General features: G+C 36.1%; 1 protein-coding gene across 1 annotated transcript; it reads left to right on the top strand.

Annotated features, from left to right (window-relative positions):
- The first annotated feature begins 998 nt into the window (after positions 1-998).
- On the top strand, positions 999-5,266 carry LOC132189746 (large ribosomal subunit protein bL28m). The gene is made up of 2 exons (XM_059604528.1): positions 999-1,417; positions 4,637-5,266. The coding sequence occupies exons 1-2, from the start codon at positions 1,218-1,220 to the stop codon at positions 5,046-5,048; spliced, it is 612 nt and encodes a 203-aa protein (XP_059460511.1). The 5' UTR covers positions 999-1,217; the 3' UTR covers positions 5,049-5,266.
- Positions 5,267-13,787: the final 8,521 nt, after the last annotated feature.

The following is a 13,787-nucleotide window of genomic DNA, read 5'->3' as shown; positions in this document are numbered from 1 at the left end:
AACTTTGTCAATAAGGACTTGTTCCACACTACAGAATAATGCCTCATTCGCCAGGCAATGAGTTGCACCATTGAGATATCATCTAACATGGTTTATCTTCTAGTTTTGCAGACAATTAAGTAATTCTCGAGCCTCCTCAATAAAATGACCGTAACAGCTCAAATTTCTCCCATCTTTATTGAGAGCCTGCACCACTTGGAGGGCGTCACCCTCCAAAACCACCATGTGAAAACCCAAATCCCGACTTAGCTTAATGGCCCTTAAAGCCGCTATTGCCTTCGCAATATCGAGCTCAATGATGTAGTCTTTTGGCGCTACCAAAGTCGCCAACACCTCTCCCTTACCATCTCTAACAATCACACCAATACTCATCTTCCTTCTACTATTATCTACAGCTGCATCCCAATTTATTTTAACAAAATCGTTGTTGGGGGCTTCCCATTGAACGTCTTCTGCATTCACCCTCTCAAACGAGCTATCTTTCCAAGAGTTAGCTAATTGGAAAGACTTTAGCGACTCTGAGGTACACTCGATTACAATGGAAAATGGACTAACCTTTTTTTCCATAAACAAGGGCATTTCTATGAAGCCATAACATTTTAGCCACAACCGCCGTGAGTTCTATATCTTCCTTACTCAAATATAGCAGGAACTCCTCCAATATAAAGACAAATTTTGGATTCTTGATGCTTCTTTTCTGAATTTTGCTACCACACCTACTCCATATATCCTTCACAACCGAAGCTCCACAAAACATGTCATGTGGTCTCTACCTCGACTCCACAGGCGGGGCACAATACAAACAACCCAAAATATAAAAAACTCACAAACCATTGAAAATTACTTTCATTTTTATATCATATGAAAACGTATTTGCAAAATAAAAAAATAAATAAAAAAATAAAAAATCTTAAGATTATCCATAAATTAAAAATAGAAAAAGAAAGGGACGAATAAAATGGTTGATATCAAGGTCGGACATTTGCTGACATGGCAAAATCAAGGCGGCTACTGAACTAACCGCATAGATCCCTACCGCAGAGAAGAGCAGAAACCCCAGCCAAACTTCGTTCTCCTCCGAAACTAAACCCTGAGCAGTTTGACATGCAGAAAATCGAGCTCCGGTTTCATACAAATCCGGTAGGCTTTACTTGAAATTGAATCTTAACCTTTCTTTTCCACCCAAACAAAAACCCTAGCCAAGAAAAGGGAGAGAAATGGCGTTTAGAGGGAAGGAGATGATGAAGAAAGTGCTGAAGAATGTCGGCGGGGAGAAGAACTTGGCTCCGGGAATGAAGGAATCGCTGAAGAAATGCATACCGGACAGCAAGGTGGTGATGGGTCGGGCCAAGCGCGGCCTTTTCGCTGGCCGCCACATCCAGTTCGGCAATCGTGTTAGCGAAGACGGCGGCAACAAGTCTGTGCTCTTAATCCCCTCTCTCTCGCTTTATGTTTTGTTCAAATTTGGCCCACTTTTTATTTTTAATTTGAATTATCAATGAAAAGAAATATAGAGATTGGGTATTCGTTCTGTTTTTGTGGGTGATCGTTTCTCTACTGTTGTTTATTGCTGGAATTTTGTTGTGTTCTGTTTGGGCTTTTCATTTCAGGTTTATGAGCGAAAGAATAAATTGAAAAGATTGTATTTTGTAGTGATATATATATGGATATAGATATGGGCGATGGGATTGAGTTGTGGAGTTTAATAATGGTGAAAACATTAGCAAGAACTGAGCTGCCTTTCTCTCTCTTTGCGCTTCTCTCTCTTAGACTTGTTGATTTGTATTTAATGGCTTGTTTTTGGGAAGACCTGTACAGAAAGATGTGGATCAGAGGGTTTTCTTTTGCGGGGATTTAGTGGTGTTTTTCTCTTTTAATGTTGGTTTCTCACCAAGGACTGAACTGTATTTTGCTAGTCTCTTCTTTGTATAATCAAATACTATCTCGAATGAGTTCTAATCTATAGGCACACTGACCAGCATTATCCACTCTTATCACTTACCTAGCCCAAATAAACACATGCAGAGACAAAAGGTTTCTTCCTCGGTTAGTTATTACCCAAGTGAGGGTTAAAACCATACTCATGAATGTTGTAACTGTTGCTGCTGTTGAAGAGTAAATCTATGCTGTTCTTCCTTCTTTTTGTTCTTGAATCAATGATGTAAAGGTTTGTATTGGTCCACCAAAACTTTAAACTTCAAACCCTTCAATGCGATTGATTACAAATTTGGGACACAGGTAGATGGTTGTCCCTGGATAAAACTATGTCAAGTGGAGTCCATTATCAATTATTTCCATCACAAGTTTTATTTGAGGATAGAATCTTGGAATGGTGCCATTATTCACAACTCAGAACTTCAATTTATGCAGAAGCTGCAAGCATGCTCTTTCATTAGGAGAATTTTCACTTGTTGAGCAGCTGAAATGCCATGCTTTGTGTAAATGTGATTTTCCAAGAGCCTGGACTGACTTGACGAACAATTTATGTGGTTGCATCATGAGCTTAGATCCTTTCCCTCCTTATCTTTTATGTTTGTCGATGTGCGTGCATGTTTGTGTATGCGTGCACCGGTCAATACATCTTTGTTTCAGTGATGCCTTTTAAATCAGGCCATCATCTTTAGGGTCCGTAGTGTTCTGTCAAGCCTCCAGTTCCTTTTCTGCCTAAAAATGGAATGGCAGAAAGGTCTACTAGTTAAAATAAGCCCTATGCTTGGAGTAGTTCATCAGTTAATACAGTGGCCTGAGGAGAATCAGGTCCTTTTTTGGCTTGAAAATATCCAGAACTATTGATTGTCTCAGGATTCTTGACTTGTCATGCTCTAATTACTTGCCATGAACTTCTTGAAAATACTCGGTGGTAGTAGCAAGTGGATTGGAGGTCGAAATTAGAAGACCAAAGGCTGTTTATGAGTCTAACTTTATTTTGAGATTAGACTTATTACCATCCCTGACTTCTTAAGACGCAGCCCATCCTATTAAGTATGTTACATCTTGTCTTCCCTATAGCCCCATGGGCTACATGTCCACTGCTGTATGTCCTTCCGGAGTTCATATTTTTTACTTTATGCTCAGCATCACCTTTTTTTTTATATAGGTAAAAGGTTTCATAAATCAAAAGCGTAGAGAGGCACAACCCTAGTGCACAGAAAGTATACAAGAGAATGCCTAAAAAAGGAGAAGAAAAGAAGGAGAGGAAAAGAGAGCAAAGACGATAGATTAACGAAAGAAAGAAAGCCCAAGAAAAACCCCAAGACAAAGCCCTCACGACACCATAAACCCTAAGACTAAAACCCCCCCATTCGAGACCCAAAAAGAGGCTTAGCGATGCCTCCCTTGCACCTTGCCTTTCCCTCATCAATTGGAAGTAATACTGTCGCCATAGTTAACTGAACTCTTCAGGTTGAGCAGCTCCCTAGTGCTTTTATACTTCGCCTGAGCAACTTTTACTTCCTTATGAAAATCCTCTTCAATGGTGTCCAACATCACCAAGGCCGGATCCTCCCCTTCTTCATAATCCTAATCGAGGGCTCGGGAAAATCCCACTCTTCAATCTCCCCAGACGAGGATAATAAACCTCAATCTCCACTGAAGGACCTAAACCTACCGGCCAATATTGGGGTTGTAACAACCCATCCCTATCCTCAGCAATCTTGGATAATGTCGACAAAACAATCGGCATCTTAGATGCATGAGGAGTACCTTTCTCCGACAATCTCGAATTAAAAACTCAGCATCACCTGATTGAAAGTTTGAAATTGAGCCCAAGGTCCTTGGTCCTAGTGGCAATAAAGTCTATTACATGACTCTTTAACAGTTTCTCCATAGCCTAATCAACCGAAGCAGCATCACCCGAATAAGCGGGGAGAATGTTCTTAGCCATACATGGTGCATGGTCTTTTTGTGTTGATTTATTTATTTATTTTTCCCCATCATTAAAAGGGATGAAGCAATATGGGATGGTGATACTGTTAAGAATAAGTTGGCCTTGTAGTCCTACAAATCCTTTGATCTGTAGGAATAACATATGGTGAAGCAGGATCCACTTTAAATTAGTAAATGGATTATTAAGTATTTGCATTGGCTGCTGATCATTGGAGTTCCCATGTGATAGAACTGATTCAATGAGATTATGTATCTAACCATCATTGCGGCAGATTTCATCTTTCAAGCCATTGGATCCTTATTAGAGTTGACTTGACGATGAAAAATGTCCTATTGTGCTTGGATAAAACATAAATACATCTACTTCTATTACTTTCTGATGAAAGTTCTATATGGTCTGGACAACTGCCGTTCAAGCATTAGAGGTGCTTATTGGTTCATAGATTTGCTTGTTGTGGAGGGGTTTGGATGGGGACTTTAGAATTTGGCATTTAGTCAATCAGTCAATGCACTCTACATAGATGATATTTAATCCAGTATTGATTTCATTTATGCACATAGTGCACTCCCCTACATAGTCTGCAGAGTAACTTTTCACTAAGAAGGATTGCAGTATGAAGTTGGCTATTTTATTCTGCATCTTAAATTGAGTCTTGTGGTTGCTTCATTTTGGCATTATGAGGTTCTTTTGTCTTTTGTCAATTTAGAAGAAGCATGATATTCAAAACTTTTTCTGCAATGCTGGTGATAGGTCAAGGAGGAATTGGAAGCCAAACGTCCAGGAGAAGCGGCTATTCAGTTACGTTTTAGACCGCCATATTCGAGTGAAAGTCACCACTCATGCCCTCCGCTGCATAGACAAGGCAGGTGGGATTGACGAGTACCTGCTGAAAACTCCATACCACAAGATGGACACAGAAATGGGCGTCTTCTGGAAAGCAAAGATGGAGAAGCTGTACGAAGAGCAGGGGAAGATGGAAGTTGTTTTCTTTCCACGCAAGGATGAAGCCAAGTTTGAAGATGGTTTTAAAGAACTGAAACTAGCTGAGAGGACGGCTCGTCGGGATGCTAGGAGACAGATGGAAGGACAACTGGAAGACCAGGTGACTGACGATGGAAGCTCACATGTTGGTTTTCATGAGCAGTTAGTTGCAAACTCTTAAGTTTCTAGCTATTGGGCATCTTGAAGTGTTGTTCTCATATTTGTTGGTTAATGTCTACTTGAAATTTTTTTTGTCGTTGATGTTTATTTTTGGGAGTAGTCATAGATCAGGTCTTTCGCTGAGTCCTGAAATCTGATGGGAAATCAGCTTTTCATTCAAAGCCTAACGATTCAGAAGTGATCAGAGTAAAAAGGTAACAAATGATGTTTTTGCTCCAATGACTTCTCACGAATATGTAACCATTCTATTGTATTTGCGTAAGACATAATTTTTCTCTTGCGGGGGTTGTACTAATAAAAAAGAAAATTCAAGCGATATTTTTCATTAATAATGTTTTGGAACTAATAAAGGAGTATCTAAAAGTATTTCTTCTCGATTTGATTATACCAATTAATCTAGGAAAGAAAAGCTAGCTAGAATAAGCAGAAGAGTGACTATTCATGTCGATCCATGTACATGTCTTGCTTTTAATGCTATTTCAGAAATTACTAGAGGATTTGTTTGTCTATGTTGAATGGTTTTCATAGATAATTTGATAAGCTAATGATTTTTTCCATGTTTAGAATATGGTTAACCGACACATTAACTATATAGAAATATTCAGAAAAGAAAAAATATATATATATTACAAATTTCCTTCTGACTATATTTAAAGAATAGAAATTATTTATCAATGTTCTGTTAAAATTTTAAGCAATTTTTATGTTTTTTGTTTGACTGAAATTTCCTCCAACCCCAGCTATAAAACTGGCATGTATTATTTGAGCACATGAAAATTGCTTCTCACATATTAATTAAAAAAATCATGTACTTCTCATATGATAATAAAAGCAGTTTATAGACGGGCTTGAAAAAAAATTTCCAACCCAACTTAGAGAAAAACTATTCGCAAAAAAAATTAATGTCTATCTTGTTGCAAAATATTGTAAATGCACAATCAAAAGAATGAACGTATATTACGTCCAGTCCTACAAAAATAATTCTACCACTAAATTTGAGTCCATATCTATTTTGTAAAGAGAATGTTATACATACTTCCACTTTCACTTACATATTTTTATTCTCATACTCTCTGACGTGGTTTTTAAAATTATCATTAAAAAAGCCACGTTAACGTTACTCCTTTGTAAAACAACACACACTTCAGCATTAATGTAAACGTTTTAAAATTGAATCAATCTTATCAACTTAGCTTAGTAATTAAAGAGCATAATTATTATTATTAATCAAGTATTACGAACAAGCTAGCTTCAACAACAAAACATATCGGCCATGATGACTCATGAATTCATGATGCCGCCAAAAAAGTAGCAATCGTTGCCATGTTTTACTGCCGTACGTTGGGACCCTTGGTCTCCACAAAACACACCGACCTCTTCTTCCATGAAACTCCAATGTAAGTAGCTCCACCCTTCGTTCTCTAATCATTTGAAAGATGTTCTTCACCTTACAGTACTGTTACAGCTCTATCATCTATAAAATCCTCTACGAAATCCACAATGTTTTGCACCATATTAAACTAAGTCGTTTCACTTCAACTACAAGTCTACAAATGGGCAGAGAGAATTGGCTACTTCTAGGCGATCGCCTGAAGGAGACTCTGAAGAAATTAAAACTTCTGAGGCAGCCGCGCCGGCTGAGGTTTGATGCCCCACCGGGCTGGCATTGTTACACGGAAGATGAAAAATTCGATGGAAATTGTTTAGTGGCAGAGATTCAACGACCGAGCAGTTATGCTTTAGATGACGATATTGATAGGAAAGCAGACATTTTTATTGCAAATTTTTATCATCAGCTTCGTTTACAAAGGGATTAATCCAAAGAAGAAGAAGAAGAGAATTGGTCGCCTTGAAGTTGGGTGTTTATTATTATTATTATTATTATTGGTAAATAAGTCGTGTAAAGGGAATTAAGGTTGGACTATTTTTTTGAGTTTGTGTTTTTTAATTTTTACTTCCTTTTACCTACAGAGAGATATTTATAGCAAAAATTCTAATTAAATTTTGTATTGAGTTCCTAAGTATTCACAAGCGCTCAAAATCAAAACCCTAGAGTTTCCTAACCAAATTAAGAGTTTATTTAGCCTTACGATTTTGCAGATTAAAAGTGCATTTCTAAACAAATTGCAGAAATGATCTCGTTTAGAAGTTCATTTTTTTCGAATGGCGGTTTGAAAATGTGAAAAAATTGACGCTTTTAAGCCATTGGAGCAATATGTTTAGAAAAAAAAATTGATTTTATGTGTTTTTACTTGCAGACCTATGAACTCACCCTAGCTACCTTTTCGTCCCTCCAATTTGTTTGAATACCTTTTATTTTCCTGTCAAATAAACGCTCAACATGCACTTGGGAGCAAATTCACATTGTCTTTGGTATTTAAATTTTCTCTACTTGAGTGGAACCAAACAGAATAATCTTTTAAATTTTTTTAAAATATTAAAATTTTGAAATGAGTGTGTTGTCATTCTCCTACACATTTTTTATTCACACACACACACACACACACACACACATATATATATATATATATAATTTATTGTTGAATATGTAAGACCGACATATGAGTTTTAGAGATTCAATGGTAGATTTGTCCATCCCTTATCAGAAAAAGATGACTTCCATGTACATTTCCAACTCTGTAAATTCATAACAATTTATGTTTTAATTTCTATGTACTCACATCCAGCTCAACAAATATTTACTTAAAATTTAGCTAAAAAACATATATATATTTTTTTCTATTTTAGTTATTCACTTTTTCAAATTACCCACATCCGGCTTAACATTTTAGCTATTCACTTTCACTATTCTTTTTATTTTATTTTATTTTTTTATCTACTTTTCTTATTCCCAAGGAAGAGTAGATAAAATGATAAGGATTTGTTGAACTGTTACAGTGCTCAGCAAATTTGTAGTAAGATTACTTTTATTATTAATATAAATAAAAATTTGTTGAACTACAAATTTGCTGAGCAGTTCAACAAATCCTTATCATTTTATTGAGCCAGATGTGGAGCATTTTTTTGTTACATTGCTAGTTAAAATAGCCACAAACCTAATTATAATTTGTTGAGACTAATGTGACTGCTCTAAGTTTCTGGCTTTGATCCTAAAATTGCCGACAAGGAATCTCTTTTTCAGTCTTGATGGGCAAGGCAATGACCACTTTGGTCAACCACTTATTAAAGCAATCACTCCATTCTAGCTTTGCTCTAAAGGTTCTACTAAAAGTCCCCACACGGAATCTCTATGTCCATCAATTTCTTATATAAATTATTAGTAATTTGAACAGAGAATTCATATAAAATATTTCCATTTGTTCAAATAAATCTTGAATTATCCAATTAATTATTTTATCCATTCACATAAAATCTTTTTTTTTTTTTTTTTTTGGTTGCTAATAAAGCCATACAAATACAAACAGAATAAAAAACAAACAGAAGATCTTACCAAAAAAGAAAAAATAGAAGAGAGGCCTGTAGTGCTATCCTTCGTTGGGTATCCATTAGGGACGTTTTGCTTTTATATTGTGACTTTTGATAATGTTGACTTCTCTTTTAAAAATGTTAAAATGATGTAGCATTATGTACACAGTAAGATATACCAATTTTAAATTCTTGCCATAAATGAATGGAATCTATTTCATTTGAAATCGAGAGTATCCCTGTCCCGACTCACGTCATTAGCCCCGTGAGACCTCCTTTCGCCTTGTGGGGGTGAAATCCTAGCTTTTTCCTCCAAGAAATTTTTTCCTTTTCTTTTTTTATTTTTTTCATTATTATATTAAAAGAGATGAAGCAATATATATGGATTGGAAATACGTGTTAAGAATGAGTTGGATGGTTGTAGAAGTTTGATAGAATTGATTCAATGAGGTTATATATATATCATTGCAGCAGATTTTGTTGAATCAAGTCATTGGATCCTTAATAGAGTTGACTTGATCATCGAGAAAAATTGTTATATTTGTTCTTCAATAATTGACAAATACATCTCGTGACGAAACTATTAATAGACCAAAGAGGGTCATGGCTCTCCATTTATTAATTTTTATTTTAAGGTTTTTTTTTTTTTTATTTATTTATTTATTTATTTATTTTAATAAAGTTGTATATATATAAACTTAAAAATTAGGCTTAAATATTTCAATAAAAATAAATTTATCCCTTGGTTCATACTTTTGTCGGTTTGGACCCGCTAATGCTATAGTATTATGGATCTTGGAAGCATGCATAGTGTGCATAATTGTTTAAAAGTCTACTTTTATATATATACTCAATTGAGGCAGTACGGAAATCTGATGCTGCAAAAGTCTTATGATGCAATATTTACTCATTACGTAAATGAAGCACCGTAAGCTTTACTTTGTTTGCGTCATCTGATTACAGCTTTCTTCTACACACCTTGGATATGCATACGTTTTCCATCCATTACGCGGCAGTTTCACAAACTTTTGGTCTCTCCCCTCTCACCACCGGCCGCTTTTACCTTTACTGTTTTCTGCTTAGAGTTTTGGAGGTTTAGAGAAATAGAATTTGGCAGAATACTTTCATCAGCCTTCTCATGAAGCTTAAATAAGACAAGTGTTACAATTACAAAGGAACACCAAAACTTAACAAAGTAAGTTTGATGTGATGAGAAAACTATCTATATAAACTAATTACAATTATAATAGAAGTCCTAATACACATGAGAGATCTAATTAAAAGAAATAATTACAAGGGATGTGATTGAATGCAAATAGAAGACATTTGCATTCAATGATAGAAGATAAGTTAAGTAGAACTAGATGTCTCATGGCGGATCGTGACTGGGCTCGAGCGCACCAGTGACTGCGCTCGAGCTAACCCAAGTTGGTAAGTAGCCTTTACGAGTGCGCTCAATCTCTCTGGACTATGCGCTTGAGCGCATACAGGTTGTGTTGTTGGAACATCTGTTGTAGGAACAGCAGGATCATCAGGAGCTGCTATAGGAACAGTAGGATCACCAGAAGTAGGATTATCAGAAGATGTAGTGTGCTTAACATGCCCCCTCAAACAAAAAGGGGATGGAATCACTTTGAGCTTGGACTTGAGATAAAGGAAACGAGCTTAAGATAATCTTTTGGTAAAAACACCTGCAATTTGATCTGCTATAGAGATAAAGGAGACTGTGATATCTCTGTAGAGGACTTTTTCTCTGACATAATGGTAGTCAACTTCTATGTGCTTTGTTCTAGTATGGTAAACTGGATTGGCAACCAAAGATAGGGCACTCACATTGTCACACTATACAACTGAAGCAATTGGGAGAGAGATATGAATTTCGTGAAACAACATTCTTAACCAATACAATTTAGTGGTAGCCATAGCCAGAGATCATTACTCAGCCTCAGTGCTTGATCAAGAGACCACTGGTTGTTTCTTGGCACTCCAAGATACCAAGCAATCACCAAGAAACATAGCAAAACCAGATGTGGATCTTCTATCATCAGGGCATCCTGCCAAATCTAAGTCACAGAAAGCATTTAGCTGGAGAGTAGTCTTGGAGTAAAACAAGCCATGATCAGATGAGTTCTTGAGGAACCTTAAGACTCTCTTGACTGTAGTCCAGTGGGTGGCAACGGGATGGTGCATGTGCTGGCAAAGCTAGTTCATTGAGAAAGCTACATCAAGTCTTGTCAATGTACAATATTGTAGGGCTCCTACTACACTTCTGTATTTAGAGGGATCAAGTAATGCTTCACCATCCAATCTGGAAAGTTGGGAACCAAAGGAATAAGGGGACTTTGCAGGCTTTGCTCCAGTCATGTGAGTTTTGTTGAGAAGCTCAGAGATGTATTTTGATTGACAGAGATGAATGATAAGTGCCAAATATTTTATATTTGGACCCTTTTATTTACATTAGTTAATCATTTAGCTGTGTCGTTATTTAATGTTTTGTGTTAGTTTCGTATTTTTAGTGTTTTATAAGTTGTTGAAGAAAAACTGCAGCTTTAAAGGGAAAAATGCAAAGTTTGGAAGAAATCATACTTTGAGAAGACCTAGATGATGTGGTTAAGTTTAACCCAATCAAAGAGATGATTAAATCGAAATTTCTCTAATCGGAGTCAAAATCGGATTTGATTCAAAATCAGATTCTGTACATGTCTCATTATTTTGACCATAACCTTTTGCTCAAATATTGTATTGCAATGATTTTAGCGGCATTGAAAAGCTAACTAAAAATACTAGAATTAGTTGTGAAATAGGATTTCCCTAATTCGGATGGTTACTATGCTAAAATTGCCCCGCAATAAAAAGACACAAATTTGGACAAATCCTATTTCGATTTCAAACTTCTATTTAATTAGATTGGGAGACAGACCTCCAAATTATCTAGGTTTACTAGGGCTTCTAGGACTTTCCTAAGCCTATAAATAGACCTCTTTACATTCAAGAAAATATACAATTCCAGATAACAAAATTTCACAGTTTTTCTCTTTAGTTTAGTTTAGGTTTAGATTTAGGTTTTATTTTTATGTAGAGCTAAATTTCCAACTAAGGTTGGGGATGAAGCCTCACCGATGAAGAACAACATCACTTTTATGTAAGTCTTTATTTTTCCGATTTTATTGGGTTTTATATTTCAATAGTTTTACTTATTTTCAATTGTGTTGAATGATTCAAAGATACACTTGATGATTTGAGATAATTTCACATAATTGATTGCTTGACTTTATTTGCCTAAAATTGAATATTCCTTGTGATTTGTTCTACGGATACATTTGGTGTTTCAATTAAAATTTGATATCTTTTATGATTTATGGATACATCTGATGATTTAATTGATATTGAATTTCTTTTGTGATTTGTGCAATGAATGGATGCATGGGATGATTTTGATTAACTGTTGAAGCATAGTAAAATATATATAAAATTTTATTTGTGAGAACTTCGGATTAACATTGGTAAACATGGGGTATGTTGTGATTCGGTGAGTGTGGATTCTCAAATCTTAGTATTTATCTTTTTTTTTTTTTTTTTATTGTATTTTGTTTATGTTTATGTTTTTATTTTCAAAAACCCCAAAATTAAATCTCTTTTGGAATTAGGTTAGGATTAAATTATTTTAGATTTAAATTGCTCTTTCAAAAATACAATTCTCTGTGGGATCGACCTCGCACTTGCAATCCATTAACTACAATCGATTCGTGCACTTGCGAGTTAATATAAATTTGCACAATAACGAATACCTGCAGGACCACAAGGACCTGAATGCCAAGAAAGAGGCCCAGTGGTCCTTAAGTCCTTTACAGGAAATTCCTGCTGCATGAGTTGGACTAAAAAGTTAATCATATCAGGGTGTGTACCCGTAATGATTATGACATCTACATAGATTAGCATAAATATTTGAATACTTCCAGATATAAATATGAATAGAGAGTTATCCACAAGAGATGTAGTGAAACCAATATCTAATAGATAGGTATAAAGTCTATTGAACCAAGCTCTTAGGGCTTGTTTAAGGCCATAAATGGCTTTCTGCTGTCTGCACACTGAGTGTGTATGGTTTTTGTCAACAAAACCCTTTGGTTGTTTCATGTAAACTTTCTCAAATAAAGAACCATGAAGAAAAGCATTAGAGATGTCAAACTGATTAATCATCCAATTGAAGTGCACTGCTAATGTTAGAATAACCTGAATAGTAGATGGCTTAATTACTGGACTGAATGTGTCAGTATAATCCACCCCAGATGTTTGCTCAAACCCTTTAGCAACTAGTCTGGCCTTAAACCTGTCCACTGCACCATCTGACTTTCTCTTAATCTTGTACACCCACTTGTTATGAATCACATGTTGGTGTGAAGTCCTAGGACAAAGTATCCATGTTTTGTTGGAGAAGAGGGCCTCAAATTTTAGAGATATTGCAGCCTGTCACCGTGGGTCAGTAGCAGCTTTACTATAGCATGAAGGTTCAGATTTAGGTAGGAAAGTGTTGTAGCCTAGAAGGGGATACCTAGAGTGAAGCATTTTGAAGTTTGAGAAGTTTTTGGGTTTTTGGTTTCCTGTTCTGGACCTCATGGTCATGGGGTGAGATGGGAGAGGAGAGGGTGGTTCAGCTATAGGTTGAGCAATAGGTTTAGTGATAGTTTGGGAAAGATGATCTGCATTTGAGGAAGGTGTTGCAGTAAATGTAGTACGGGTTGTGCTTAACAGTTGAGTCCTAGATCGTGTAATCATAGGTTGGGATGGCATTGGTGCAGTAGGTAAAGTAGGGTTTTGGTCTACAAGAGGTAAGGTTGGTTGTTCTGCAGTGTGTAAACAATCCACAGTGGATGATTGCTAAATTGTAGAGTGAGTACCATTTGGTGATTCATTAGTAAAAGAAGAAATAGTTGGCAAATGGAAAGAAGAATCACCTGTGGAGTGTAACCTGGATGGAAAGAGTGATGTAGCAAGATCCTTGGCTGGAAAAGAATTCTCATCAAACACAACATGTCTTGAAAGGTAGGCCTTATTGGTTACTGGATCAAGACATTTGTAACCTACAAAGTTATAACCTAAAAGATACAAGGTTTAGACCCATAATCTAGTTTGTGAGCATTGTAAGGCCGCAATAGGGGATAGCACAAGAATCCAAAAACTCTAAGTTTCTGGTAGTTAGGGGCTTTGGTGTAAAGTTTAGAGTATGGAGACATGTTTTGGAGAACAGGTGTAGGCAATCTGTTTATGACATACACAGCAGTGAAGAAAGAATCTACCCAATACCTATTAGAAA

Source organism: Corylus avellana, chromosome ca8 (assembly GCF_901000735.1).
Source record: "Corylus avellana chromosome ca8, CavTom2PMs-1.0".
NCBI classification, from domain to species: Eukaryota; Viridiplantae; Streptophyta; class Magnoliopsida; order Fagales; family Betulaceae; genus Corylus; species Corylus avellana.
Note: the sequence above shows the minus strand (reverse complement) of the source record. Positions and strands in the feature narration are given on the sequence as shown.